Genomic DNA, 25,745 nt, shown 5'->3' with positions numbered 1-25,745 from the left:
TACATAAATCTAAAGTTCTTTCATATATAAACCCCCCAAGTTTGAAGTGATTAGAAAACATTGGGTTATTATAATTGGATGAATTTTTCTTTTAGTGTGACATAAAATAATAAAGTCTCACTACCTATATTATCCTACAGTTGATAAACGATAAAAACTCAGATAAATGTTTACCTGCTCTATGAAACCTCTGCAAAATACTGTCTAGTACACAGTGAACACTCAATAAACTAGCTCTCACTATGACGATATCTTCCAGTGGGGGTGGGAGCACAGTTTTCTAGTATCTAACTGGACAGACCAGTGCCTTAACCTTTTCTCTGGTAAGATTTTTAAAAAATTCAGGACATGTATATCTCTATTTTTCATCATGATTTTGCATTTGGCTCCAATTTTGGAGCACTTTAGTCCAAATATTCCACCACTGTCCACAGTGATGTGGAACATTTCCTCTGCTGTTTATTTCACAGTATAGAAATAAGCATTTAGCAAGTTGCTGTTTTGATTGATATGTGACCTCTTTAAAATAGGAATCATTTTACTTTTGTCACTACAAGAAAGGTGCTCAGCTGCTGAGTTTTCACGTAAATTAGTTAAGCAGTATGGCAAGGAGGTTTTTTACTTTTATTTTAAATAAAATGTCTTTTATTTTAAATAAAGAGACTTTGAATGTGTTTGGGCCACAAGCTCACCCCCCTCTATTTCCCATTTATCACTAATGCCCACCATGTCTCATTTCCTTTACCTGTCTGGTGCCTAAAGGCATCCAAATTTTCCAGCAATGATAAAATGCTTCTCTCACACTCTCACTCTTGCCAGACTGGTGTGAGGGTGGCATATCTGGAAACCCCAGCTCACTGTGATGGTTTCTTTTTGGATGGTTTCTTCTTTTGGAAATACTAAACATTCAGTTTAGCGTTGAACTCTCCTTAAGCATTCTGTGTATTTTTGTTTTTAATTCCCCCTAGGGAAAAATATTAAACTTATTCTACCTTTACATCCATCCCTCACTTCCACTAACAGTAGGCAGATAGGCAATAACTTTTTGTTAACTAAATAAAAGGGTAGAAGACAGGGAGATAAAGAAAAACAAATATTAAATAAACAAACAATCTTTAAGGGAGATTGTTGAATGGAGAGGGGAGAAGAAATGCGGATTAAATAGCCAGATCCTGTCACTGTTTTCAGTGAAGACCTAACCAATCAACTTTACTCTTAAAAGTATACTAAGTCCCTCCTTATGAAGCTGGTTTTTCAACCTAGGTTGCAAGCATTGCGCCCCAGGAACCTGCTTTTTGGAATCTGAATTTGATTCCATTTGTGGTTCTGTGTATAAAATCATGGCGGAGCTTCTTCAATTGTTCTGAGGTTCAGTTTCCTCTATTTATAAAAGCATGAGTTTAATAATAACTCTTTAGAAGTTAGCTTGGCGAATAGGGAGCAAAATCCTGTCCCAGGGCCTTTGCATTTGCTGTTCCCTCTTCCTGAAACCCTCTTCTCCCAGATGTCCACGATGCCTCTCTCCCTATCCTGCATACTCCTACCTACTTCATATTCTTTTTTCCACTTAATTCTTCTCCAAAGATTTTTATCACCACCTAACATATTATATCTTTTACTTATTTGTTTGGCTCCACTTATTGGAATGTAAGCTTCCCAAGGGAAGTATAGTTAGCTCTTTTGTTCCCTGTAATGACTATTTGTTGAATGATGAACAACACAACAGGTGTGTACAGTTTTAGTAAGCACCTGACACATTAAGACTAAAAAATGTTTGTGACTCTAAAATGACAGTCGGTGGATCAGGAAAAGTCCATGAATAAAATAAACTGACAATCTACGAAGTATCATTGGTGGTCTTTCTTGAAACAACTGGTTCAGAGAATCTCAGGATTGTAAGGATATTTAAAGGTAGGCCAGTCCTAGCTAGAGAGAGTTTAAATTCTCCTCTGCTGTTAGAACCAATAATAGGGATTTCTCCCATCTAGAGTCACAACCTTCTCTACAATTGAGGATTCTTCTATTTGCAACAAAAGGATCCTTTTCATTAAGAATATTCCCCCCTCCTCGAATGTAAAAGTAAAATAAAAATATAGAACTTTAGAAAATTAAAAGAAAAAAAAACTTTTAAAAATCACCATCTCGTTACCCAGATACAATTAAAAACAACTTTCAGTACACAGTATTATCTTAACAGTTTAAAAGTATACACATAGGTAGATAGAAAATTTGGGGATCTCATTGCATGTGCGGTTTTGCAGTTTTTTCCATCTAACATTACATATAAAAACATTACTTTAAAAAGCTGCACGATGTTCCCCTTGGGGGTGCACCATACCTTATTTAATCATTCCCAAGCTGTTTCCTTTTTTCTCAAATTAAACTTTTATCCTGATCTTCGATTACCTTCTTCAAGAGAAACGCTTAGAAATTACTAGGACAAAGGAAGTGAACTTATAATTTTTAATATTTTTTTCTTAAATTACAGAAAATTTAAGTCTTCGCCATCAGATCCCGCTCCATAGAAAGTCTAGGGTGGCTTTAAACCAGGTCGATTCAAACCATCCCAACTTCTCTTCCCCTACTATTTTCAAGGTCTTAGTAAACCTCTCTCAGTACAATCGCACGGACCCAGTCCTCCTTCGGAAAAGAGAAACTTAAAGCCACAGGCGCCCAGCACCACCTCTTTAAATTTTAAAATGAAGGCCCAGGCCAATGAACGTTAAGTTTCTCCCGGAGCACAGCGTCCCGCCCGCCGTCCCTCAGTCCACCAATCAAGCAGGGTTCTTCTCCATCATCCTCCCAATCAGCGCCAAGGATGAAAGTTGCTCACGTAACTTACGTAAGGCAAGCGACCAATGGGAGCTGACCTTGGGGGTTAGCTCCGCCAATGCCAGCAGCCCTTGGAGAGCGCGGGAGGCTTTCGACCAGGGTTCCAGAGAGAAGCAGAGAAAGGCGCTGGTTCTTTGAAGACAGGGCCTAGGACAGAGCGGCGCCGGCCCCGGCTCTAACCCTGAGGCGGCTGCGCGGCCGACATGGCCTGCTGTCACAACGTAATGCTGCTGCTGGACACAGCGGGAGGCGCCGCTGGTGAGAGCCCGGTCCGGCGGGTCGCCCTGCGCCTCCTCACGTACCTGAGTTGCCGGTTCGGCCTGGCCAGGGTCCGCTGGGCCTTCAGGTTCTTTGACTCTCAGGGTGCGCGGAGCCGGCCTTCCCGCGTGTCTGACTTCCGCGAGCTGGGGGTCCGCTCCTGGGAGGACTTTGAGGAGGAGCTGGAGGCCAGGCTCGGGGATGGCGCCCACGGCGCCCACCTGCCGGGCCCGGCGCCCAGGGCCACCCACACGCACAGTGCCCTTATGGAGACGCTGCTAGACTATCAGTGGGACCGGCCCGAGATCACATCGCCCACAAAGCCGATTCTGCGTAGCAGCGGGAGGAGACTGCTGGACGTGGAGGGCGAGGCCAAGGAGGCCCAGTCTGCACTCGGCGGCTTTGTGAACGCCGTCTTCCTCCTAGCCCCCTGTCCGCATTCGCAGAGGGAGCTGCTGCAGTTCTTGTCCGGGTGCGAGGCCCAGGCCCAGCGCCTGCCGCCTACTCCTAAGCAGGTGATGGACAAGTTGCTGCCCAAGAGAGTCCAGGAAGTCATGATAACCCGAAAAATCACCTTGTACTGGGTGGATACCACCGAGTGGCCTAAGGTAAGATTACACAGCGAACTCAGATTTTAGTACGTGGTGCTGGTGCTGATGAACCAGAACTTGACAGCGTCTGCAGAGCAGCCCGTGGACCCAGAATGAGACTAACATGACCAACAGGTGTCCCTTCAGAAGGAAAGTTCTGGGGTCACAAAGAGGGACATTCATCACAACGGGATAGGTAGGTCCTCGGTACCTACTGAGTCAATGCGTTTGAGGTCCCTCACAATTTGGGCCCTATCTGTCTTCCCAGACTTAATCTTTCCTACACACGACCCTTATTCCAGGCTGTTGAAACAGTTTAATTGGCCAGCGGGCCTTGACGGCTTGTTTTGTCTTAGCAGTGAAACGCCACTGCTCTCTCTTCTGTGCCAGTTTAAATCACACTCATTCTTTAGGGCCTTTGCCCACATGGCAACTACTCAATCTCAACTTCTGAATTTCCAAACACTTTTGTGGCACTTACCCTTTCTCCATTATATGTTCCAGTCATGCAGTCCCTCACCTTCCATCTAGCCTAGAAATAACCTCAGAGGCAGGCACACACATCTCTGTATCTCCTGCAGATGTGTCGTTGCTTGTTATAGGTGTTCAGAAAATATTTGTTGACCAAATGAACAAATTCTTATGTACTTACAGTCCTAAATGGCTAATTTGAATTTTCGTTGAGGCAGTGGAGCCCCCGCTCCAGTGATAAGTATAAATTTCTACCTCCATCATTTTCTTCCTGTCACTTCACTTTGTCAATAAATAACTTGATTTGAGGAGCCGCTACATTGGGTACCGACTACATTGTTTTAGCTGCTGGGGGTGCGGTGGTCAGCAAAGTAGAGTTTACCTTCTGGGGGAAGATATATTAGACAGGTATGTTTAACAGATTAAACAGATAAACAAGTGATAGGATTTCAAATAATGTTCTCAAGAAAATAAAGCTGAGTAAGGGGCTGACGGTGGGGCAGAGGAAGTAGAAGCAGGAGACAGTTGTAAATAGGGTCGTAGTCAGGGAAGGCCTTTTTGAACAGAGAACTGAATGGTGAAGGAAGAGGATAGCGAAGGTTGGGCAAGAACAGTCCAGGCAAAGAGAAGAGCCAGTGTAAAGATCTGAGCTGGAATTGAGCCTAGTTTGTTTCAGAAACAAAAAGGCAAGGAATGCTGAAACCTTAGTAGGCAAGGGTAAGCACAGTAGGAGAGGAAGTTAGAAGGTAGCAGAGGCATATCTGTAGGGCCAAGGTAATAAATTCGGATTTTGTTCTAACTGTTGGGAAAGTGGCTTAACCAGGTGAAAGATGTGATTGCATCTGTTGGAAACATATGTCACTAAAGTAGGGGTGGGTTAAATTGCAAGGTTGCAAATGGGAAATGAGCAGATACTTAACGCAAGTAATGATATAGTGGGTTAAAATTTCCAAATTGCTTTCACATGCAAAGCCCAAGGAAGACTTAGCAAATGAAACGTAAGGCAGCAGTGGCTGGTCAAAAGAAAAGGAAAAGGCAAAAGTGTTTAAGGGAATGGTAAACATTGACGGAGAAAATGGAATCCTAAAACTTAGTTTGTTTAAGGCAGCAAATCAAGTGTTGGACACAATACACAACACATAAGGGCTAGATTTGGGATAGTTGATATTAAATCACATCGAAGACTTTATGCTGGAATTGTATTTTTTTTTTTTTTTTTTTTTTTTTTTTTTTGCTGTACGCGGGCCCCTCACTGTTGCGGCCCCTCCCGTTGCGGAGCACAGGCTCCGGACGCGCAGGCTCAGCGGCCACGGCTCACGGGCCCAGCCGCTCCGCGGCATGCGGGATCCTCCGGGACCGGGACACGAACCCGCGTCCCCTGCATCGGCAGGCGGACTCCCAACCACTGCGCCACCAGGGAAGCCCTGGAATTGTATTTTATCAAATACTGGCTAGAAATAAGTCTTAGCAGATTGGGCTTGGAGATTCTTTTTCTCTTTTCTGAATGGCATTAAAATAAGTAGGTTGACAGGATCTTTTTAAAGATTCTTCCAGTTCGCACATCCCATCATCTGTGGAGATGGGTCTTCTCTGAGGCTTCTTACATCTGTTATGTTGTTTCCCATAAGAAAAAGCCCATCAGATAATCTTAAGCTTTTCTGGAATTTTTTTTCTGGTGTAGATCTGTCTTTTCCTGTTCAAAAGCCTCTGCCTAGCCGCACTGTGGAGGCAAAAGGGAGACAGACTTAGGTTCTGTCCTTGGGGAGCTCTCACTATGAGGGTAGAGAGAAGAGAAGAGAAATTCCAGGGTCTGCCATGTGGAGCTTACAGTCTGGGAAGTAAAACTGGGAGAAACAGACTCAGGGAGGAGGGAATCCAAGCACACAGAACTCTTGCAAAGATAGAGGATAGAAGGGAGCATAAGAAACCTCTCTCACATTTTCCACTTTATGCCTCTGATTTACTCAACACATATCTGTTGTTGAACAAACTGCGAGGTATGCTGAGTACTGGGCGCACCATTAGTGAGCCAGACAGATGTGGTCCCTGCTGTCTTGGAGCTTATAGTCTTGTGGACATTTATAAATCCCTAAAGTTGAAACTACCACTAGGACTTGTCTGTTACTTAGCCCATAATGTACATAAAAATGAAAAATGTAGCCATAATCTATATACTCGTGGGTTTTTTTTTATCATGTTCATATATTTTTAATCAAAGCTAATGTCCTTTTCAGCTCCTTTTAAAGTTTTACTTTTCATTTGCCAAGCAATTTTTTTTTCCTGGCTGGTCCTCTGACTGAAATAATTTCAACAAATTTTTTGTTTCCCTTTGGCAGAAAATCCTAATCAGGATCTATGATACCTGAACTGGTTTACCATTCTCCCCCTTAGCAGTGAGCACAGGTGTGGATATATGGGTGGTAACATCAAATACTAATTGATGAATCTATCACAGCATTTTCCAAACTGATAGGCATAACCAAAACAAAAGTTTGGCAGTACATTGCTTATCTTCACTACATGTGATAGTTTCTGTTGTGCTCTGATACTTTCTTTCCTGGTTTTTTTCTTTAACACTGATCTTAAACCATTCAGTTGATTCATCATAGGGTCCATCCAAGTTCATCAGGATCACGATCCTCATTTTAGAAGCACTATCCAAGAGAGTCATGGGTTCTTAGACTGGACTATCATTGCCTTGCTGTGGACTTGGGCACCCTTTGAACTTCAATATAATGGAAAGTTTGGAGAGGACCTAGAAGACCCTTCTAGTTCTAATTTTTCACATTCACATAGCAATTTGTGGTTCACAGTTGTCAGCTCACCTGTGGAGTAGGCAAAGCAGCATGATCAACGTATTCTAGGGTAGGTGCGCCTTTATGTTCCCATAGTACCTGCATATTGTCGTGGTATATTGTGATTCTGAGCTAAATATTTCATGTTATTGCTTTTTTACTCACCCCACCCTTGACTTTAAGATCATAGAAGACAGGGACTATGTCTTGCTAGTTCATGGTATTATCATCCTGGGTCCTTGGACTCTTTATTTATTTATTTATTTTGTTGTTGTTGTTTTCAGAATTACATTTTATTTCACATTGATAGAAACCGTGAAAAAGATTTACATTTTCCCATGTTACAGCACATTTCAATGGAATATTTCTTGCCATAAATTAGATCTTGCTGATTTGTGTACGTGAAACAACAGTTTATATTCTTCAAGATAAAAGCAAAATGACTTAGTAAATGATTGTTTAAAAACTGTAAATCCAGACATAAACGTATGGCTTCATTATTAACATCCTACACTGTCCATACGAAATCATTTCCATCATCAAGTAGCACCCATTTATAAAGATGCGTTCCTAACGGTGTTCTAGTCAGTTGGAATACAGCAGAAAAATTAACAACAGCTTAGAAACATCAGGCGTATATTTTTGCTACATATTAAACTGGGTGGTAACTACACCATATGTATTGAATTCTGACTAACTTTTATTACCCATAAACTTGTTTTCAAATAATGTTAACCAATAATCTGAAAAATCTATTTAAAATCAAATAATTGCTACTTTTATGTTTGCACAGAAACTAACTTAAAAAGATCCTCTCTGACTGCAGTGAAAATTTCAAATAAGTCCACTGGCAGATAAAAGTAAAGCAAATATTTCAAATGGATTGTTCATTTCCTACAGCAATCGGTTTCAAACATATGTGCAAAATAAGTAAACTAAAACTCTATGCTGTGAGGAGAATCATCTTAGAACAAATCATCTTAGAAATTACAGTTTGTAAGATCGGTCGTAAATATTTCAGAACATACTAGAATATGACCTAATTATTCTTTCAGTTAATTACAGAAAAATACAACCACAGAATTATTCTCGTTACCTGGACTGAAGATTCGAGTAACTCTGCAGGCCTAAACTGCAGACAAAGGTACAGTTTCAGAAGTAGTGTAGAAACTTTCAAGGGATGTCTGGCTTCTTTCTACAAGTATAAATACACTTTCAGTGCCGTCATGTCTGTGATTCAGAATGTCAAATTACACCACGTATTGACAGCAGATGTCCATGGCAAGTAGGCAATATTTGGTCTGTTATGAAGGATAAAAAAGAAGAAAGAACACATTTCTTTTCTAGAGAGGAAAAAAGAGTATTAAATAGAAATTACATTCAGGAAAGAAAAACCTGGTCCCCAAAATAAAAGGGCCGTTAATTGAAGACGGCAATGTTTCCTTTTATTGACACTTAGAAGCCTTATCCCTATTATGAGGGATAATGTAATAACACCTCATTCTTATTACGCATTATAATCATTAAGTACATATGAACACATATATAAAAATACAGATACTGCATGGTGACTAAGTACTTTGGGAATAAGTCCAGAGTCTTAAGTCACAGCACACATAGACTTTTTATGTTTTAACTGCTCATTTATACCTGAACAAGTTTTCATTAAGCATACTAATGATTTTCAAGTGATGTAATAAAAATATCTGGTTACAGTATTTTACTATTTTGCTGAATTACATAGGAGAGAAAGAAGCTAGCTGCTTCACCTATTTTAATACTAATATATTCTGGATCATGTTATATAAATACATACATAGAAACTTAAAAGATCATAAATTTCCCATGAGGAGATTTATTTAGTCTGTGTCATTGGTGTGTATTTGCAAAACATTTTTTTTTTTTTTTTTTTTTTTGTGGTACGCGGGCCTCTCACTGTTGTGGCCTCTCCCGTTGTGGAGCACAGGCTCCGGATGCGCAGGCTCAGCAGCCATGGCTCACGGGCCCAGCCGCTCCGCGGCATGTGGGATCCTCCCAGACCGGGGCACGAACCCGTATCCCCTGCATCGGCAGGTGGACTCTCAACCACTGCGCCATCAGGGAGGCCCTTTGCAAAACATTTTAACACTGCAAACAGAGGTTTCAAGATCGGGCGCAGAAAAAACTTTATACTCTACGACGACGCTGCTGGTGTGCGCTTCTCCACACGGCCTCTCAGTGACGTCAATCCATGGGAGGTAGGAGTTTATCGATGAACTGCTTGACATCCATCATTTCCTGTTGACATGAACTGTGCATCATGCCTCCATAGGTTTTGAAGGTTACATTGGTTGGATTTACCAATGTCTTTAGCCTTTCAGCAGTAAGAGAACCAAACATTAGGGGAACTAAAGGATCCAAATCTCCATGTCACTGAAGAATAGAAATGTCTCTATTCACGCCACTGATAGGACCCTGTGGAAAGGAAGCCCGCAGGGACAGCCAGCAGCTGAGAGCGGCGACGCCGGCCAGCTTCTGCTGTGTGGTCAGTGCTGTGTACAGAGAGAAAGCTCCTCCCTGAGAAAATCCTCCCAAAATAATTCTGTTAGAAGGAATGCCATTCTTCACCTCTTGGTCTAGCAAAGCTTTTACTGTTTCTGCTGCCTGTTTAATTCCAGTTTCATCTTCCTGTGAATCTGGTGAAAGACCAATAATGTCAAACCAAGAAGGCATGGCCATGTTCATATTTAATGTTACAGGCATAACCGGTGCATGCGGGCAGATGTATTTGATGTGGGGGCTTCTGATACCTGCAAAGGCTTCTGCCCACCCATGCCCTGTGTCTCCCAATCCATGAAGGAAAATCACCATGGCGGTGGCCTTCCGGACGGCGGGCACGATGGCGGGCAGCGGGGCCGACATGTTATTGCCGCACATACAACGGCTCCACCGACCGCGCGTCGGAAGCGGAAGGCGGAGCGGGCGCCGGGCCGCAGTCCAAGGGGGTGCGAGCGCCGAGTCCGGCCCACCCACGGGCGCGCGCTCAGGCCCTTGGACTCTAATCAATAGAAATTGATATGAGGCCAGATGAGAAATTCAGGCAAGGCTTTACTGGGACTCGTGCTGCACAAGGGGGCAAGAACAAGAAACGGGCCCTCCCTACTCCCCAGAGAGGGGCGGGGGCCTGGTTCCTTAAATGGGGGTGTAGTAGGAGCAGTTTGGTGGACTGGGCAGGAGGTGCAGCTTAGGTGGTCTGTGTACCCCCTTGGTGCTGTGTGCAGGGATCATGCTCAGCACTCTGCTTTTGCTCTCAGAGCCTCAGAAATGGCAGTTGATTTGTGGCCTTTTTGTATCCTATTGTTCATAATTGCCCTGACTGCATGCAATTATTTTTAGTCCCTTATAGTTTCTTTGTATTCGTTTGTCCAGGTGTAAGCACTCCAGTAAAGGGTCCCATGTCCCAGCCTATCTCAATGGCACATAAATGTTGCTCAATAAAAGTTAGCTGAAAGAAGGTTGGATGAAGAATCAGCTATGTGTGAAGGAGTGAGGAATGGCTTTTACAGAGACAGCAGGGTTTGAGCTAGATAATGAAGTATAATAAGCATCCAGTTGGTGAAGATGGAAGGGGAATACACCGCAAACAGAACCAGCAAAAACATGGAAGCATTGTAAAATGTGGCATGTTCAGGAAACAGCAAATGGTTCAGTGTGCCTGGAAGGTAGGGATGGGTGAGGGAAGATTAATGTGTTTGGAAATATTGTTTAGAGCTGGGTTGTAAAGGGCTTTATGGCTATACTGTAGGGCAGTGGGAAGCCCTTCAGAGTTTTTACAGAAGTAGCATGATCGGATACGTAGTTTCGAAGAATACTTCTTAAAACAAAGGAAAGATTGGAGGCAGAGCACAGACTGTAAGCTGCAGTAAGAGTCCAGACTTTAGTGATTTTCACTGAAGATAGAACTGAGAAGACCTGTTTGGTCTCCACACAGACCCCTGGGTGCAGGCAGGGTGGGTGAGTCTGTGGTGATCACCCTCTAAGGGAGGTGCTCCTGCCTCTCTCCTGTGACACTTGGCCGCTGTTGTGTTGTGGAGGACATGATTTTTTTTATTAATGTGTAATGACTTTGCATTCCTTCTAACGTTTTTTGATTTATCCCTCGTGAGTTGCATCACTTCTGTTCCTTGACAGAAGATAGAATTGAAGTGCTATTTTCTCTAAATAGGTGCTTTCTTGAAGGCATATTATATAGCAGTTATGCAAGTAATGGGATGCTGGCCATTATTTGTGTTTGGTTCAACAAATACATTAATTGTGTAATTTGATCCTTTAATGTACATATCAACTTTACTTTCTCCTGATTTCCCTTAGCTTTATGAATGCCTAACTTACAATAACCCAAGATTCTTTGTAATTTTTATTTTAGTTGTGGGAATCTCCGGACCACCTTGGGTACTGGACAGTATGTGAACTGCTCCACCATGTAGGAGGCACTGTCTTGCCATTTGAAACTTTCAGCCAGGATTTTACTAAAGCTGGGGAAACACTGCTTGGTAGTGAAAGAAAGCTGTCAAGGGAACCTCACCTCTCTTCATGGATTTCAACTCTGCCAACTGATTCCACTTTAAACTGTTTGCTCTATAATTTTCCTGACTATGAAGCCTCATTTCCACGGGTGGAAGGAACATTATTTTTCCCTGTTGAAGGTAAGCAACTAATACTTGGGGCCGGGGGCGGGGGAGGAGTGGTGATGGGGTGGTTGGTCTGGGTTTCATTCATTTCTGCAAGGCAGGCCCATGAATTCTTTAGAATTTAGAATTTCCAGCAGCCTAGGCACTCCATTAACGCTTGTCATTGAAAGATATCTAAGCAAAATCAGAGATACCACAGGAAAGGACTGAAGTTTGGTACAACTGTAAGCCCATGTAAAAAGGACAAGTGAATGTTTTTAAAGAGTTTCCCAACTTTTTGCAAAGAAGGATAATATTGTTCAGGTGCCCAAGCAAATGGGTAGTAAGGTTTCACTGCTTCATAAAAGAGATTGATAAATTGAAGATCATAGAAAATCAGTGATTGACTCAGAGAAGAAATAACAAATTAGTCAATTGAAGCAGAAAATGGTGCCTGGTACCAGGAAGAGCCAACATGTTGGAATCTTCATAAATTTGCTTTATCATATGATTTGCTATATAGTGAATCTAATTTCTGAATCATTATGTAGTCACATAAATAATACCATATACAGATATGTACATAAAACTATATTATACACTATGGACAATTTAAGGAAGTTTCAAGAGTAGTTTTGAAACTTTCAGCCAGGATTTTACTAAAGCCGGGGAAACACTGCTTGGTAGTGAAAGAAAGATGTTAAGGGAACCTCACCTCTCTTCATGGAAAGCAGTTTTGTCTTACATGGTCTTTAGAATTTAAACTCGTAAGATATTTTATGGATTTAAGAAGCAGTGGGTTTTGTGTGTGTGTGTATTGCTTGAATACTTATTTCTAAGTCATAATTATTGAGAAGTTCTGAAATCAAGTCACACCATTGTAATTCCAGTCATATACAGCTTTTCCTATAGAACTGAATGAACTTACTATGATAGCAGTAGAATGAGGGTTGAAGTGTGAACTAAGTGACAATACTAGTACCTCGGCTGGCAATCTAATTTTTTTTTCTTACTATTAAATCTCTTATTAGGAGCTACTTCTTATATTAGAATTTCAATATTCTTTATTTCTAACAGGCAAAGAGATTCAAGAAACATGGACAGTTACTCTAGAACCCTTGGCCATGCATCAGAGACATTTTCAGAAACCAGTCAGAATTTTTCTAAAAGGCACAGTGACCCAGTGGTCCCTCCCAACAAGCTGCACTTTGGGCACTGATAGCTGGATGCTACAAAGTCCAGAGGGTAACAAATCAACCCAAAGGATGTTATTTCAGCAGCTGGTAAACAGGCTGACTGCTGAAGAGTTACATCTGGTAGGTATCTTCCACGTGGCAAGTTATTCTGGTCTAATAACACACTGGTAAAGTGAAATAAGTGCATTTATGAAAAGCCAAGGAGTGCCTACATAATACAGTCTCAGTGAAACAGATGATATTTTTGCAAGTATTATAGCATCGTGACAATGCTCATTAATGACCAAACAGCTTATAAAAATTGCATGTACCTTGAATCCAATTAAACCAAATTATATTCACATAGGGAAGAGGCAGTGGGCCAAATGGAATGATTATATTAGGGCAGTGAAGTGATGGGTGGTTTCTCATTTTTTAAATGTTGCATTATGTATTTATTACTTTTACGTAATAAATATATTTCATTTTTTAAAAAAACCCTACGTTGTAAAATTAGATATACTAGTGTCCAGTAGTTATACAAATTTAGTAATGTCTTCTGAAAAGGAATACATACATACCCAGATTTGATATAAATTTAGTAATGTCTTCTGAAAAGGAATACATACATACCCAGATTTGATATAAAGGTGATGCTAATTTTTTAACTACCAGTAATTCTTTACCTTACTTTGTCTTTTGCTTTTGTAAGCTCAGAAAGCTTTTATCTTCTGGATTCCACTGTAAAACATTCCAGAGAAAAACTGAGTAGTCATTTGGACAGATGTTGTTCTAAGAGTTATGTGTTCTGACAGAGCACTGGAGTCAGGGCGTCAGGTGACCTGGATTAGATCTCAGCTCTGCTGCCCACCATGTGATCTGAATAAGTCCCCTTAAGTGGTAGAATTGATTCCTGGTTAAGAGCATGGGTTTCAAATTCATACACTCTTGGCTTCTGCCTCTTATTAACTGGGTGACAAACAGTTTGCTTATTCCTCAACCTTAATTCCTCCTCTATAAAATGGGGATAATCTTTTTTTTTTTTTGCTGTGCCTCATGGCATGCAGGATCTTAGTTCCCCAACCAGGGATCGAACCCATGCCCCCTGCAGTGGAAGCACAGAGTCTTAACCACTGGACCACCAGGGAAGTTCCGATAATAATCATTTTTACTTCAGAGTGGTTATGGAAATCCAGTGAGTTATAATAAGCACATAATAAGTGCTTAGTAAATATTCCTAATAACCTTAGGTTTTTCTTATCTGTAAATTGAGGAATTAGGATTAGATGATCAGTAAGTTCAGTTCTAGCACTAATATCCAAGAAGTCTGTCTTTTCCAGTTTTCTCTTTTATATTAATCATTGGATGAAACGATCATTCTGTCTTTTACTAAACTACATGCCTTTTTAGACATATGTCAACAATATTCCCAACTAATTAGATCTTCTTATGTAGGTTACCAGTGTGGACCCTGGTGAAGGCTGGCCCCCCATCACTGGAGTTATTTCCCCCTTCTCTGCCAGTGCTACAATTCTCACTGTGTTCCACACCAAGGAGACTGAATTTCAAAGACATTTTCTCCAAACGGTTGTGGCAGAGAGCCCCCAGGCTTCAGCTTCCCTTTTTTCTGAGGTTGTGGATGGTGTATTGAATCAGATTCACAATTCACCTGAAGATCCTGCTACCTCAGGTAAGCTTCTGAAGCAATAACTACCATACTCTAGGTTAGTGGTATACCATCTTTTCTAGCAACATAACTTTTTTTCAATGTGCTCTTAGTAGAGCCCAATATCTGTTATAAAATAGATAAAAGTAGGCTACAATATTTCTGGCAGTTTAAATCATTATAGAAATCCTGAGGCACTTCTGAGGAGGCCAAAGGCTCTGTGAAACCAGTTTGAAATTGAAGGTATAAGAGGAAACCTGGTTTTTAATATGTTTAATAAAGACTACATGTAAAACTGTTATGATTCTGTCTTCCTTCCACTTTGTTGCACTGTTACTGATATGATACAAACCTTATTTATGCTAGATAGATATAAATATAATCAATTTGATATTTCTTCCATTCATATTTACTCAATAGATTTGTTGAGTGCCTGCTGTATGTCAGGCTCTGTTCCAGGGGCTGGGAGTACATCAGAGAACAAAATAGACAAAGGTCTCTGTTCTTAAGAAACTTATCTAGTCAGGGGAGACAAGGCAATAAATTAAACAAGGAAATTATATAGTATGTTTGAAAGAGTTAAGTGCTATAGTTATAAAGCGGAGAAAAAGGAATGGGGAGTGTTAAACGATAGGAGGGTTGTTATTTTAAACAGGCCTTGTTAAAAAAGTGATATCTGAGCAAAGGCTTTGAAGGAAGTGATAGGGAGAGAACATTGTAGAAGCAACAGTAAGTTCCAAGATTTGTGTGTCTGGTGTGTTTGAGGAACATTCAGGAAGCCCATGTTTGCACATTTTTCATAGACAACATAGGCCTGTTGGGATTGGGGGTGCAGCTGAAGGAACATTTGTTAATGATGCTGCTTTTTATGTCTTTGGAAGAATGCAATCAGTCCAAGGGAGGAGCAAGTGCTTGGAATTCTCTGCTTTGCTTCTAATGCCTCTTTTCCTCTTCCATCTCTGCTCCTTTGTTTCTGTAGCTCCGCCTACTCCAGAATGGGCCCAGCAGGAGCTTGGCCGCACAGCTCCCTGGAATTCCTCTGTTGTGGAGAAGTGGTTTCCTTGCTCTAACTTTAGTGGTGCCAGTTCAAATTTGATGGAGTCATTTTGGTAAAACTTATTTTTTTCTCTGGGTATTGATTATTGAAGTCAGCTCTCAGTTATTTGCATGTGAGTTTGTTGTTGTTGTTTTTAACAGACCACCTTTTCTGAGTATAGTCCAATAATATTAAAAACTAATTACAAATGGAGAATATTGTTTAATGGGTATAGAGTTTCAGGGTTTTTTTTGTTTTTTTTTTTTTTTTTTTGCAGTACGCGGGCCTCTCACTGTTGTGGCCTCTCCCGTTGCGGAGCACAGGCTCCAGACGTGCAGGCTCAGTGGCCGTGGCTCACGGGCCTAGCCGCTCCGCGGCATGTGGGATCTTCCCGGACCAGGGCACGAACCCGTGTCCCCTGCATTGGCAGGCGGACTCTCAACCACTGTGTCACCAGGGAAGCCCCTAGAGTTTCAGTTTTACAAGGTGAATTCTGGAGATGAATGGACATGATGGTATTATGAATATACTTAATACCACTGAACTCTGTACTTAAGAGTGATTAAGATGATAAATTTATGTTGTGTATTTTATCAGAACTAAAAATTTAGAAAAAGTTAATTACAAAAACAAAATACACTCATAGATGTCAGAAAATATTTAGTATTAAATCTCAATAAAAAAGGAAAATAGCAAACTTGAATAATGCAGCTAAATTTATACTTAAAGGGAAATTTAAAGTATCTTTTGAAGAGAAAAAATAAAAACCAATTAGCTGAGACGGACACACTTAATACAAGAGAGTAAACCCAAAAATTTAAAAAAGAAGGCAATAATAAAAGTAATAAATCAAATAGAAATCAAGAAAAAAAAGATGATTCTTTGAGAAGCCAAATAAAATAATCTATAGCAAGATTGAGCTACTTGTATGAGCAGTCATAAATAATATTGGAAATGTAAAAGATATGGCAGGAATTCAAAATATTAAGAAGTAAATTTGAGGTTTATTTTTCCCATAAAGATACCCAGTTGTTCCAACTCCATTTGTTAAGACAATCTTTTTCTCAATCACTGTGGCACCTTTGTCAAAATCAGTTGACCACCAATGTGGTCTATTTCTGGAAAGAGTCTAGTCCAGAAATTATGTTAATACCACATTATCTTGAGTAGTGAAATCAGGTAGTCTGTGTCCTCTCAACTTTGTTTTTTTTTTTCTCAGAATTGCTTTGGCTATTTTAGACACTTTGCATTTCCATGTAAATTTTAGAATCAGCCTGTTTCCACACACCCAAAAAAAGCCTGCTAGGATTTTTGATTGAGTGTGTATTGAGCTTATAGGTCCATTTGGGAAGAATTGACATCTTATAATAATGAGTCTTCTGATTCATGGACATGGTACAGCTCAAAAAGGCTAAGAGCATAACAGGTGCACCTTCCCATATGAGATAGAAAAATTTACCATAAGGCTGTAGTAAATAACATAGTGTGGTATCGGTGCAAGGATCAACAGATAGACCAGTGGAGTAGAAGCAGCAGGGAAAGAATAGACTATTCAGTAAATGGTGGTGTTGATTGGCTATCCAGAAGAAAAAGATAAAAAATTAGATTTCTACTTCACAGCAGACATAATGATAAATTCCAAATAAACTGAAAAAACCAAACGTGAAAAGTAAAAACTTTAAAATTGTAAGAAGGAGAAACACTAGAGAAGAAGATTAGGCTAAGGGTGGATTTCTCAAATAAGACCTAAAAAATTCAAACCATGATGGAACATATATGACTATAATGAATTTTAAAATGTTTATATGATGAAGACTAGTCATAGACTTGGGTAGCTGTAATCCATATAACCAGCAAAGGATTAGTATCCAAGTTAGTACAGATCTCCTAAAAATAAGAAATCCAATAGAAAATCGGGCAAAGAATGTGAACAAGCGGGGTATCCCTGGTGGCACAGTGGTTAAGAATCCACCTGCCAATGCAGGGGACATGGGTTCGATCCCTAGTCCAGGAAGATTCCACATGCCGCGGAGCACCTAAGCCCATGTGCCATAACTGCTGAGCCTGTGCTCTAGAGCCCATGAGCCACAACTACTGAAGCCTGTGCGCCTAGAGCCCATGCTCTGCAACAAGAGAAGCCACTGCAATGAGAAGACTGCGCACCGCAACGAAGAGTAGCCCCCGCTTGCCGCAACTAGAGGAAGCCCGCGTGCAGCAACAAAGACCCAACATAGCCAAAAATAAATAAATTTTTAAAAAAATTGTGAACAAGCAATTCATATGAGGAAATCCAACAGAGCAGTAATTTGGAAAGATACCCAGCGTAGGCAAGTGGAAATTAAAACCACAACATGGAAAAACCCACCAGATTCTATTTTACACCTATTAGGTTGTCAAAAATTAGCATGTGGGAAATGAGCACATTTTAGATGGTAGAAGTGTAAAGAGGTTACAACCATTTTAGAGAACAATATTCCTAGTAAAGCAGAAACTTCACATACTCTGACACTCAGCAATTCTACTTCTAGGTGTCTGCACTGAAGAAATTTTTGCACAAACACAAGGAGAGCTGTGCTAGAATGTTCATTTCCAGTGGAAAGGACTAGCAGACTCTCAGCAGGGAAATGGATAAATAAATTACAGTATAGTTTTACAATAGAATATTATACATAGATTAGTAAAACTGGATAAACCAGAGCAACACGTGAAAAATATGTTGAGTGCAAACAAAATTGCCAAAGGATGGTGTTGTATGTTACCATTTTCATAAGATTTACAACATATGAAACAGCAGTTTGTTCGTTTTGTTACATATGTATGTCTCTGTAAATAAGGTACACACGAATCTAGGAATACCTCTGGGAGGAAGGGATGGGAAGAAATTGGGTGAGGCTTTCTCTGTGTCCATGATGCTTAATTTTACTTAAAAAAAATCTGAAGCAGTTACAGTAAATTAACAGGGGGAGAAAGCAACCCTCCTCACTGCTCAAGGACATACTAGCACACTTAGGAGAATTAGGCTGCTTCAGACCTGCTACTTGTATGAAGTAATTCAACTAATGGCACCATAACTTTCTGCTACTTTTAAGTCAGATGATATCAGATAATGGAAGATAATGAAATAGAAATAATACATTTTGGGTTTTTTGTTTTGTTTTGTTTTTTGTTTTTTTGCGGTAGGCGGGCCTCTCACTGTTGTGGCCGCTCCCGTTGCGGAGCATAGGCTCCGGACGCGCAGGCTCAGCGGCCATGGCTCACGGGCCCAGCCGCTCCGTGGCACGTGGGATCCTCCCGGACCGGGGCACGAACCCGTGTCCCCTGCATCGGCAGGCGGACTCTCAACCACTGCGCCACCAGGGAAGCCCCAGAAATAATACATTTTGAAAGTTGTGCTATTTTCATTATTTCCTTAGTGACTGGTATTTAGCTGTAGGAGGGAAAGCAGTTAATAACTAATCATCTCCCCTGCCCTATTTCTTTCCCTGCTCATCAATCCCAAATTAGTTTACTAGAGTGTGAAACAATTACTCAAAAGTTATTCTGATACTCACTACACTGTATTACATCATCTTGACTTTTATGTATGGAAACTGGGTAAAAATTATGGAAGCCCAGAAGTGAGTGAAATAGTTGCCATAATGAGACATGTACCCTAGGACATGAAGAATCTTATTAATAAAAGTCAATACTGTATGTATTAATACATTAATGGTTTTGTGAACAGGTAGCTTCTGCCCCTGAATTTATACAAATCATAAATGAGAAGAGGGACATTTTCCCTCCTGAGAGAAAATACTTGTGAAGGCATCTTGTGGAGACATCTTTTGATTAGCTTTTAAAAGGATAATGAATACTGTTGTTGCTTTGTTTTTAAAGCATTTTGGAAAATCAGAATTTCAACTTTGTACTAGACATTTTGACTTATTAACAGGTTACTACAGGCTGCCTCATCTAATAAGGAAGAGCCTTCCAAAACTGAAAGTGAATTGACACGTTGCCTCTCTGAGCTCTACCAGAGAAAGTCTCGTGAAGAATATACTGTGTCCAATCAGGAAGACAGCAAAAAGAAGCGTAAGCACATAGAAAGGCTGTTTCTTACAGTCTTTTTTGACACTGTGTGTTTTAAAAGATTGATATTCCTTAAAATGAAGTTGAAATGGTAACTGAATAAAGGACAAGTTCTTATATTTCATATTTGAAAGTAATTATATTAGTACAATAGTGATTTTAAGAATCTCCCACAATCCTACCTTCTTAATGAATTAAACCATTTTTGTTTTTAGTTATAACAGAAATTTAAATACAACTTTGTGTGCTGCTTATAATTACTTGTTTATCTGCTACTTTGCTTTTTTAGTTATCTCATTGCTTAACAAAATTTGCAAATTTCTTATGTTGTTGAACATGTAGATTGTTTTCAGTTTTTACCATTATAAATAATACTGTAGTGTACATCATGCATATGGTTTACCTTTGAGTGATTTCCTTAGTATAAGTTTCCATGAACAAGTTATTCATGGAAAAGGGAGCTCTGGATGCAGACTGCTTAATTGCCTTTCAAAAGAGTTTCATCACAACTCTGTGACTACTGGGTAACACCAAAATGAGTCAGTTCGGCATTTGTCTGTTGTCTCTTTGGCATTAGTTGTAAAAATCACCTTGAGATATTTAGTTCCTAAACTTCAGTTTAAAAAAGAGCTCTTTCTACCCTGTGTTGTAGGTAGAAAGAGATGCAAGAACTACCTAATTCAGGTCATTCTGAATGGATATACTTCATTTCAATATTCCTTCACAGAATATTTCATCTGGATTAAAGTAGTTCTTGATTCCACAGAAGTAAAAGTTACTTTACTTTCCTTCCCACGACGTCGTTTTGGTAGGAGGTGTCCCTCGTACTCCAGTGAGGCAGAAGATGAATACCATGTGCCGTTCCTTAAAGATGCTGAATGTTGCAAGACTGAATGTAAAGGCTCAGAAGTTACATCCAGATGGCAGTCCAGACACAGCTGGGGAGAAAGGGATCCAAAAGATAGCCAATGGAAGAACAGCAGATAAATTGGAAAACAAAGGAAGAACACTAAGAAGTTCTAAACCTAAAGGTATTCCTCAGTTCCATTGCATTTTGGTATCTAAATTCATGTTTACTCTTCTGTACTCTCATATTTTTAAGTTTTAATCATATCCCTCGCTTAATGAACATTTATTGGCTATCTACTGTATGTCCACAAGTGTGTTATAGGGAGTACAGTAAATAATAAGATAATTTCCTCTCCTTAGATTTATGATCCAGCTACAAAGAATAATAATGAACATATATATATATATATACACACATTCATATACACAACAAATTGGTGAAATGGATACATAAGAGAGCCAAGAGACTGTAACAGAAAATACTTGTTCATTTTGGAAGTAAATACTTGTTCATTTTGGAAGTAAAGTAATACTTGTTCATTTTACATTCAGGAGTCAAGAAAGGGAAAGTCCAGTCTTGAGCAGAACAGGCTGAGAAGGCTTTTACGGAGCCAGTGGAGCCCAGGTTAGACTTTGAAGAATGAGCAGAGTTTAGAAAGCAGAAAGGTAAAAGAAGTGTGTGCTAGATGGAGGATTAGCATAAGCAAAGTCACAAAGAAGGGCTGTGTCTTGGCCCTTTAAGTGGTTAAAGAAGTTAAGTGGTTAAAGAAGTTTTATACATTTGTGAATGAAGAGAAGGGAAAAGGTTCGTGAATAATCTAGGCTTGGATTATTGAGGTCTTTCAAAGTCAGGCAGACGAATTTAGTCCAGTAGCTTTTATTTTCCTATTTGTTCTTTCTTCTTCTTTAAAAATGGATTGAATTACAGTATGTTTCTCATTCTCAGGGTACATTCTTAGCTCACACTGACAGTGCCAGTACTGTGGGGTGATTGTGACAATAGCTTATGAACTTTGGGCAATAATTACCTGATGTCACCTTTGAGTTCTTTCGAAAATTCTGGAATGAATGTTTTCTGCTTCTTTAAACATTTTTTTTTCTGTGGAATACTGGATCATAGATGATAATCAGTTTGAGTGAGATAGCACATCTTCGATGAGCTAGTATGGTATACCAGAATGTGGATGGGAGAGCAAAATTAACAGTAATGCAAGACAATGTGGCATTAGCATAATTTCTGGACTAGATCCTTTCCAGAAATAGACCTGCACAACAGTGGTAAATTGATATTTGACAGTAGTGCCCCCAACAATTCAACAGGACAAGGATAATCTTCAACAGATGGTGCAGGAATAACTGGATATGTTTATGGAAAAATTGAACTTAAACCTTATCTCTTAATAGTATTTTGAATTTCTGCTTTATTTTCTTGAATCATCTTTGTTTTTGTTGTTCTCTCATTTCTTTTTTTCCTACTTAATTCATTTCTGTTTTTATCTTTATTATTGCCTTCTTTATTATTTGGATTTACTCTTTTGTGTTATTTCTTGTGTTGGATGCTTAGCTAATTTGGTTTTAAATTTTTCTTTAAAAAGATAATTTGTCTATAAATTTTCCTTTAGGTATAAATTTAGCTGCATTATATGTTTGCTATATTCTGTTTTCATTGATACATCTAAATATTTTCTGACATCAGTAATAGAAGGGAGTGTTTTATTTTTGTAATTAGCTTAATTTTTTGGACTGTGCACAATTTATTCTGTAAGATATTGAATCTTTAATATTTGTTGAAACTCTATGGCCTAATATGTGATTGTTTTGTTAATATTCCATGTGTACTTGAAAATAATGTGTATTCTCTAATTTTGGGGTACTTGGTTCCATAAATATTCATCTTAATATTTGAATATTCAAAATCCTTATTAATTTTTTTCTACTTAAAAGAATATATAACTGAGATGATTGTATTATAGTCTTCCACCATGTAGATTTGTCTAAATTTCCTTGCAGTTCTGCCAATTTTTGCATCATATATTTTGAGGCTTTCTTTTTAGGTCTATACAAAATCATTTATGTTTTCCTTGTGATTATACCTCTATTCTTTTATTTCCACTGTTTCTTTGTCATGTGTTTTGGGTATGTCTTTTGTAGACAGCATAATTTTTTTGCGGTACGCGGGCCTCTCACTGTCGTGGCCTCTCCCGTTGCGGAGCACAGGCTCCGGACGCGCAGGCCCATCAGCCATGGCTCACGGGCCTAGCCGCTCCACGGCACGTGGGATCTTCCCGGTCCGGGGCACGAACCCGTGTCCCCTGCATCGGCAGGCAGACTCTCAACCACTGCGCCACCAGGGAAGTTCTCTATCTTTTATTTAACCAGCAAGTGTATTTGTAAAATAAATATTTATAATTATTATGATTACTGATAAGCTAGGGTGTATTTTAGTGTCTTATTTTGTGCTTTCAATTGTTGTTTTGCCTTTCTAGCAGGCTATGGGATTAATCAAGTTTTCTTTATGCATCTTTTTCCTTTCTGCTAAGTTTGGAGGTTGTATAGTTTATTTCTTCTCCATTACTGGTTATCCTTAAATTTATAACATGTACACGTGATTTGCAAACCCTTAAAATTAATCACTAACTCTGAACTTTTCAACCTCAACATTTTTGACATTTTGGACCAGATAATCCTCTATGAACTATAAGATGTTTAGCAGCATCCCTGGCCTCCCCCCCATTAGCTGCCAGTAGTACCCTCCCTTTCCCCACTAGTCACTGCCACCCAGACATAGCCAGATGTCCCTGGGCAGCAAAACTTCCCAGTTGATAACCACTGGCTTAAACAATACAATGACTTCAGCTGGGTCTGATGATCAATTTGACTTTTTTTCCCCACAGATTTTAAAACTGAGGAGGAGCTACTATCTTACATACATGAAAATTACCAAAAGACTGTGGCCACAGGAGAAATCGTGTTGTATTCATGTGCTCAGAACATGATCTCAAACATTAAAGCATTCCTAAAGTCCAAAGGCACCAAGGAATTAGAAGTAAGGGAATCCGGATATTGTTGTTTGTCATAACAATGTTAGTTGCTTGTTGGTGGGTCTGGCTCATATGTCTTGGAAAATATCTGTTATGCAGTGCACATTTCAAAAATGATGAGTGAGGGGGTGAGCACAATTCTAGGTCTTGAAAGATGGACATAGTCCACTGGGAAGGCAGAAATCAAGGAAATGGGCCAAGTGGGAGTAATTACATGTACTTCCCTTCCAGTGAAAGCTCTATCCTCATCTGAGTTGCATGTTAGCTGCATGAATTAAGCCAGTGGTTCTTTTTTTTTTTTTTTTTTTTTTTTGCGGTCCGCGGGCCTCTCACTGCTGTGGCCTCTCCCGCTGCAGAGCACAGGCTCGGCAGCCATGGCTCATGGGCCTAGCCGTTTCCGCGGCATGTGGGATCTTCCCGGACCGGGGCATGAACCCGTGTCCCTGCATCGGCAGGCAGACTCTCAACCACTGCGCCACCAGGGAAGCCCAAGCCAGTGGTTCTTAACCCTGGCTGCACTTTAGAGTCACCTGGAACATTTCTTTAAAATGTTGATTCATTTTGCTTAGACTTCTCAATCACTACTTTATGGAATCTTCCTTTTATGAAAGTTCAAATCTGCAGGCTTGCTGTATCCATGCCCACTTGCTCTCAAACACTTTTCTACATGTTCTTTTAAAAAATATAAAAGAATATTACACTATTTTTCATTCAAATGAAAGAAAGAGGATGTACTTCCCTTCTTAGGCATTAGTCAGCTGTGAAGAAATTAGAAATAATGATAAGCATTAATATTAATATTCTCCTATTTAATTTTGTATTTTCAGATGAACTGCCTACATCAAGTAAGAAACAACCTCTTGAAAACTAGCAAAAGTCTTCGACAGAATATAGGAAAACTGGATAAAGAAGATAAAGTCAGAGAGTAATTACCTTTTTAATTTTTTTAAAGATTTATTTATTATGATTTTTTTAATTTTTTTAAATTTTTGGCTGCAGTGGGTCTTAGTTGCAGTATGAGGCTCTTCCTTGCGGTGCGTGGGCTTCCTTCTAGTTGTGGCGCGCGGGTTCCAGAGTACGTGGGCTCTCTAGTTGAGGTGCACGAGCTCAGTAGCTGTGGCGTGTGAACTTAGTTGCCCCGCGGCATGTGGGATCTTAGTTCCCTGACCAGGGATTGAACCCACATCTCTTGCATGGTAAGGCGGATTCTTTTCCACTGGACCAACAGGGAAGTCTCCTTTTTTTTTTTTTTTTAAACCATTACTCCAAAACAGAGCTCCCAAGATTTACTTGTATCAATTTAATTTTTCATTTTAAAAAAATTCTTTTCCATTATGGTTTATTACAGGATACTGAATATAATTTCTTGTGCTACACACTAGGACCTTATTTATCTTTTTAAAAAAATTTTTATTGGAGTATAGTTGTTTTACAATGTCGTTGTTTATCTATTTTCTATATAACATAGTTTGTATCTGCTAGTCCCAAACTCTTAATTTATCCCTCCCCCACGCCCTTTGCCCTTTGGTAACCATAAGTTTGTTTTCTGTGTCTGTGAGACTGTTTCTGTTTCATAGGTAGTTCATTTGTGTCCTATTTCAGATTCCACATATAAGTGATGTATGTTTTTCTCTTTCTGACTTACTTCACTTAGTATGATCATCTCTAGGTCCATTCCTATTGCTGCAAATTGAATTATTTCATTTTTCTTTTTAATGGCTGATTATATATCAGTTTAAAATAGATTGCCAATTGCTTGAAGAGGCTTTTGTAGCTGATTCTCTATAATGTTCTAATGTTCAGTTTGCAACACCTGTTTACCTAATAACCATACTGCTATTTAGAAAGCAATGGCTCTTCTTTTAGGTTGTTATTTCTTATGTAAACAGATCTCTGCATATGGAAGGAACTTTCATTTCAGTTAAGTGACACTCAAAGCAGATATAACCAAGCTTTTTTTTTTTCTCTCAAGGTGCCAGCTCCAGGTATTTCTTCATTTGGAGATGTGTCGGCAGTGCCCTTCCGTATATGAACATATAGATGAAATGGAGCAAGTAGTGGAGGAGGCAAGTATACTGCTTAGTGCCACTGGGGATGTGCTGTAGATGTATTCAGCTTCCTGCAGAGGCCATGTGGTAATTTTCTAAAATCTTCAGGTGACAGATTTGCTGCGCATGGTGTGTTTAACTGAAGATTCGGCATACCTAGCAAAGTTTCTGGAAGAAATTTTGGAATTGTAAGTTTGATGACTAATTTAAATTTAAAATAATTTTACCAAGAACTTATATAGGTATTGTCTCAGAATTGTAGAATTG

General features: G+C 39.6%; 2 protein-coding genes across 2 annotated transcripts in view; one reads left to right on the top strand and one right to left on the bottom strand.

Moving 5' to 3' along the window:
- Positions 1–3,035: 3,035 nt before the first annotated feature.
- TICRR (TOPBP1 interacting checkpoint and replication regulator) overlaps positions 3,036–25,745 on the top strand; it is a gene marked incomplete at both ends in the record, with an annotated part of 46,808 nt that continues 24,098 nt past the window's right edge. The window contains 11 exons of the mRNA XM_079701241.1: positions 3,036–3,698; positions 11,352–11,631; positions 12,673–12,911; positions 14,226–14,460; positions 15,416–15,545; positions 19,404–19,543; positions 20,353–20,571; positions 23,284–23,435; positions 24,258–24,355; positions 25,403–25,496; positions 25,587–25,666. Coding sequence (XP_079557367.1) covers positions 3,036–3,698; positions 11,352–11,631; positions 12,673–12,911; positions 14,226–14,460; positions 15,416–15,545; positions 19,404–19,543; positions 20,353–20,571; positions 23,284–23,435; positions 24,258–24,355; positions 25,403–25,496; positions 25,587–25,666 — 2,330 coding nt within the window. The remainder of the gene's footprint in view (positions 3,699–11,351; positions 11,632–12,672; positions 12,912–14,225; positions 14,461–15,415; positions 15,546–19,403; positions 19,544–20,352; positions 20,572–23,283; positions 23,436–24,257; positions 24,356–25,402; positions 25,497–25,586; positions 25,667–25,745) is intronic.
- Positions 9,087–9,862, bottom strand: LOC307050955 (acyl-protein thioesterase 1-like; the record flags this gene model as incomplete). Its single annotated transcript, XM_079701242.1, is given in 2 exon segments — positions 9,087–9,355; positions 9,359–9,862. Coding segments are annotated over 2 exon segments (690 nt in total). The 3' UTR covers positions 9,087–9,169.

The sequence above is a fragment of the Hyperoodon ampullatus genome, assembly GCF_949752795.1.
Source record: "Hyperoodon ampullatus genome assembly, chromosome: 3".
In the NCBI taxonomy this organism is placed as follows: domain Eukaryota; kingdom Metazoa; phylum Chordata; class Mammalia; order Artiodactyla; family Ziphiidae; genus Hyperoodon; species Hyperoodon ampullatus.
Note: the sequence above shows the minus strand (reverse complement) of the source record. Positions and strands in the feature narration are given on the sequence as shown.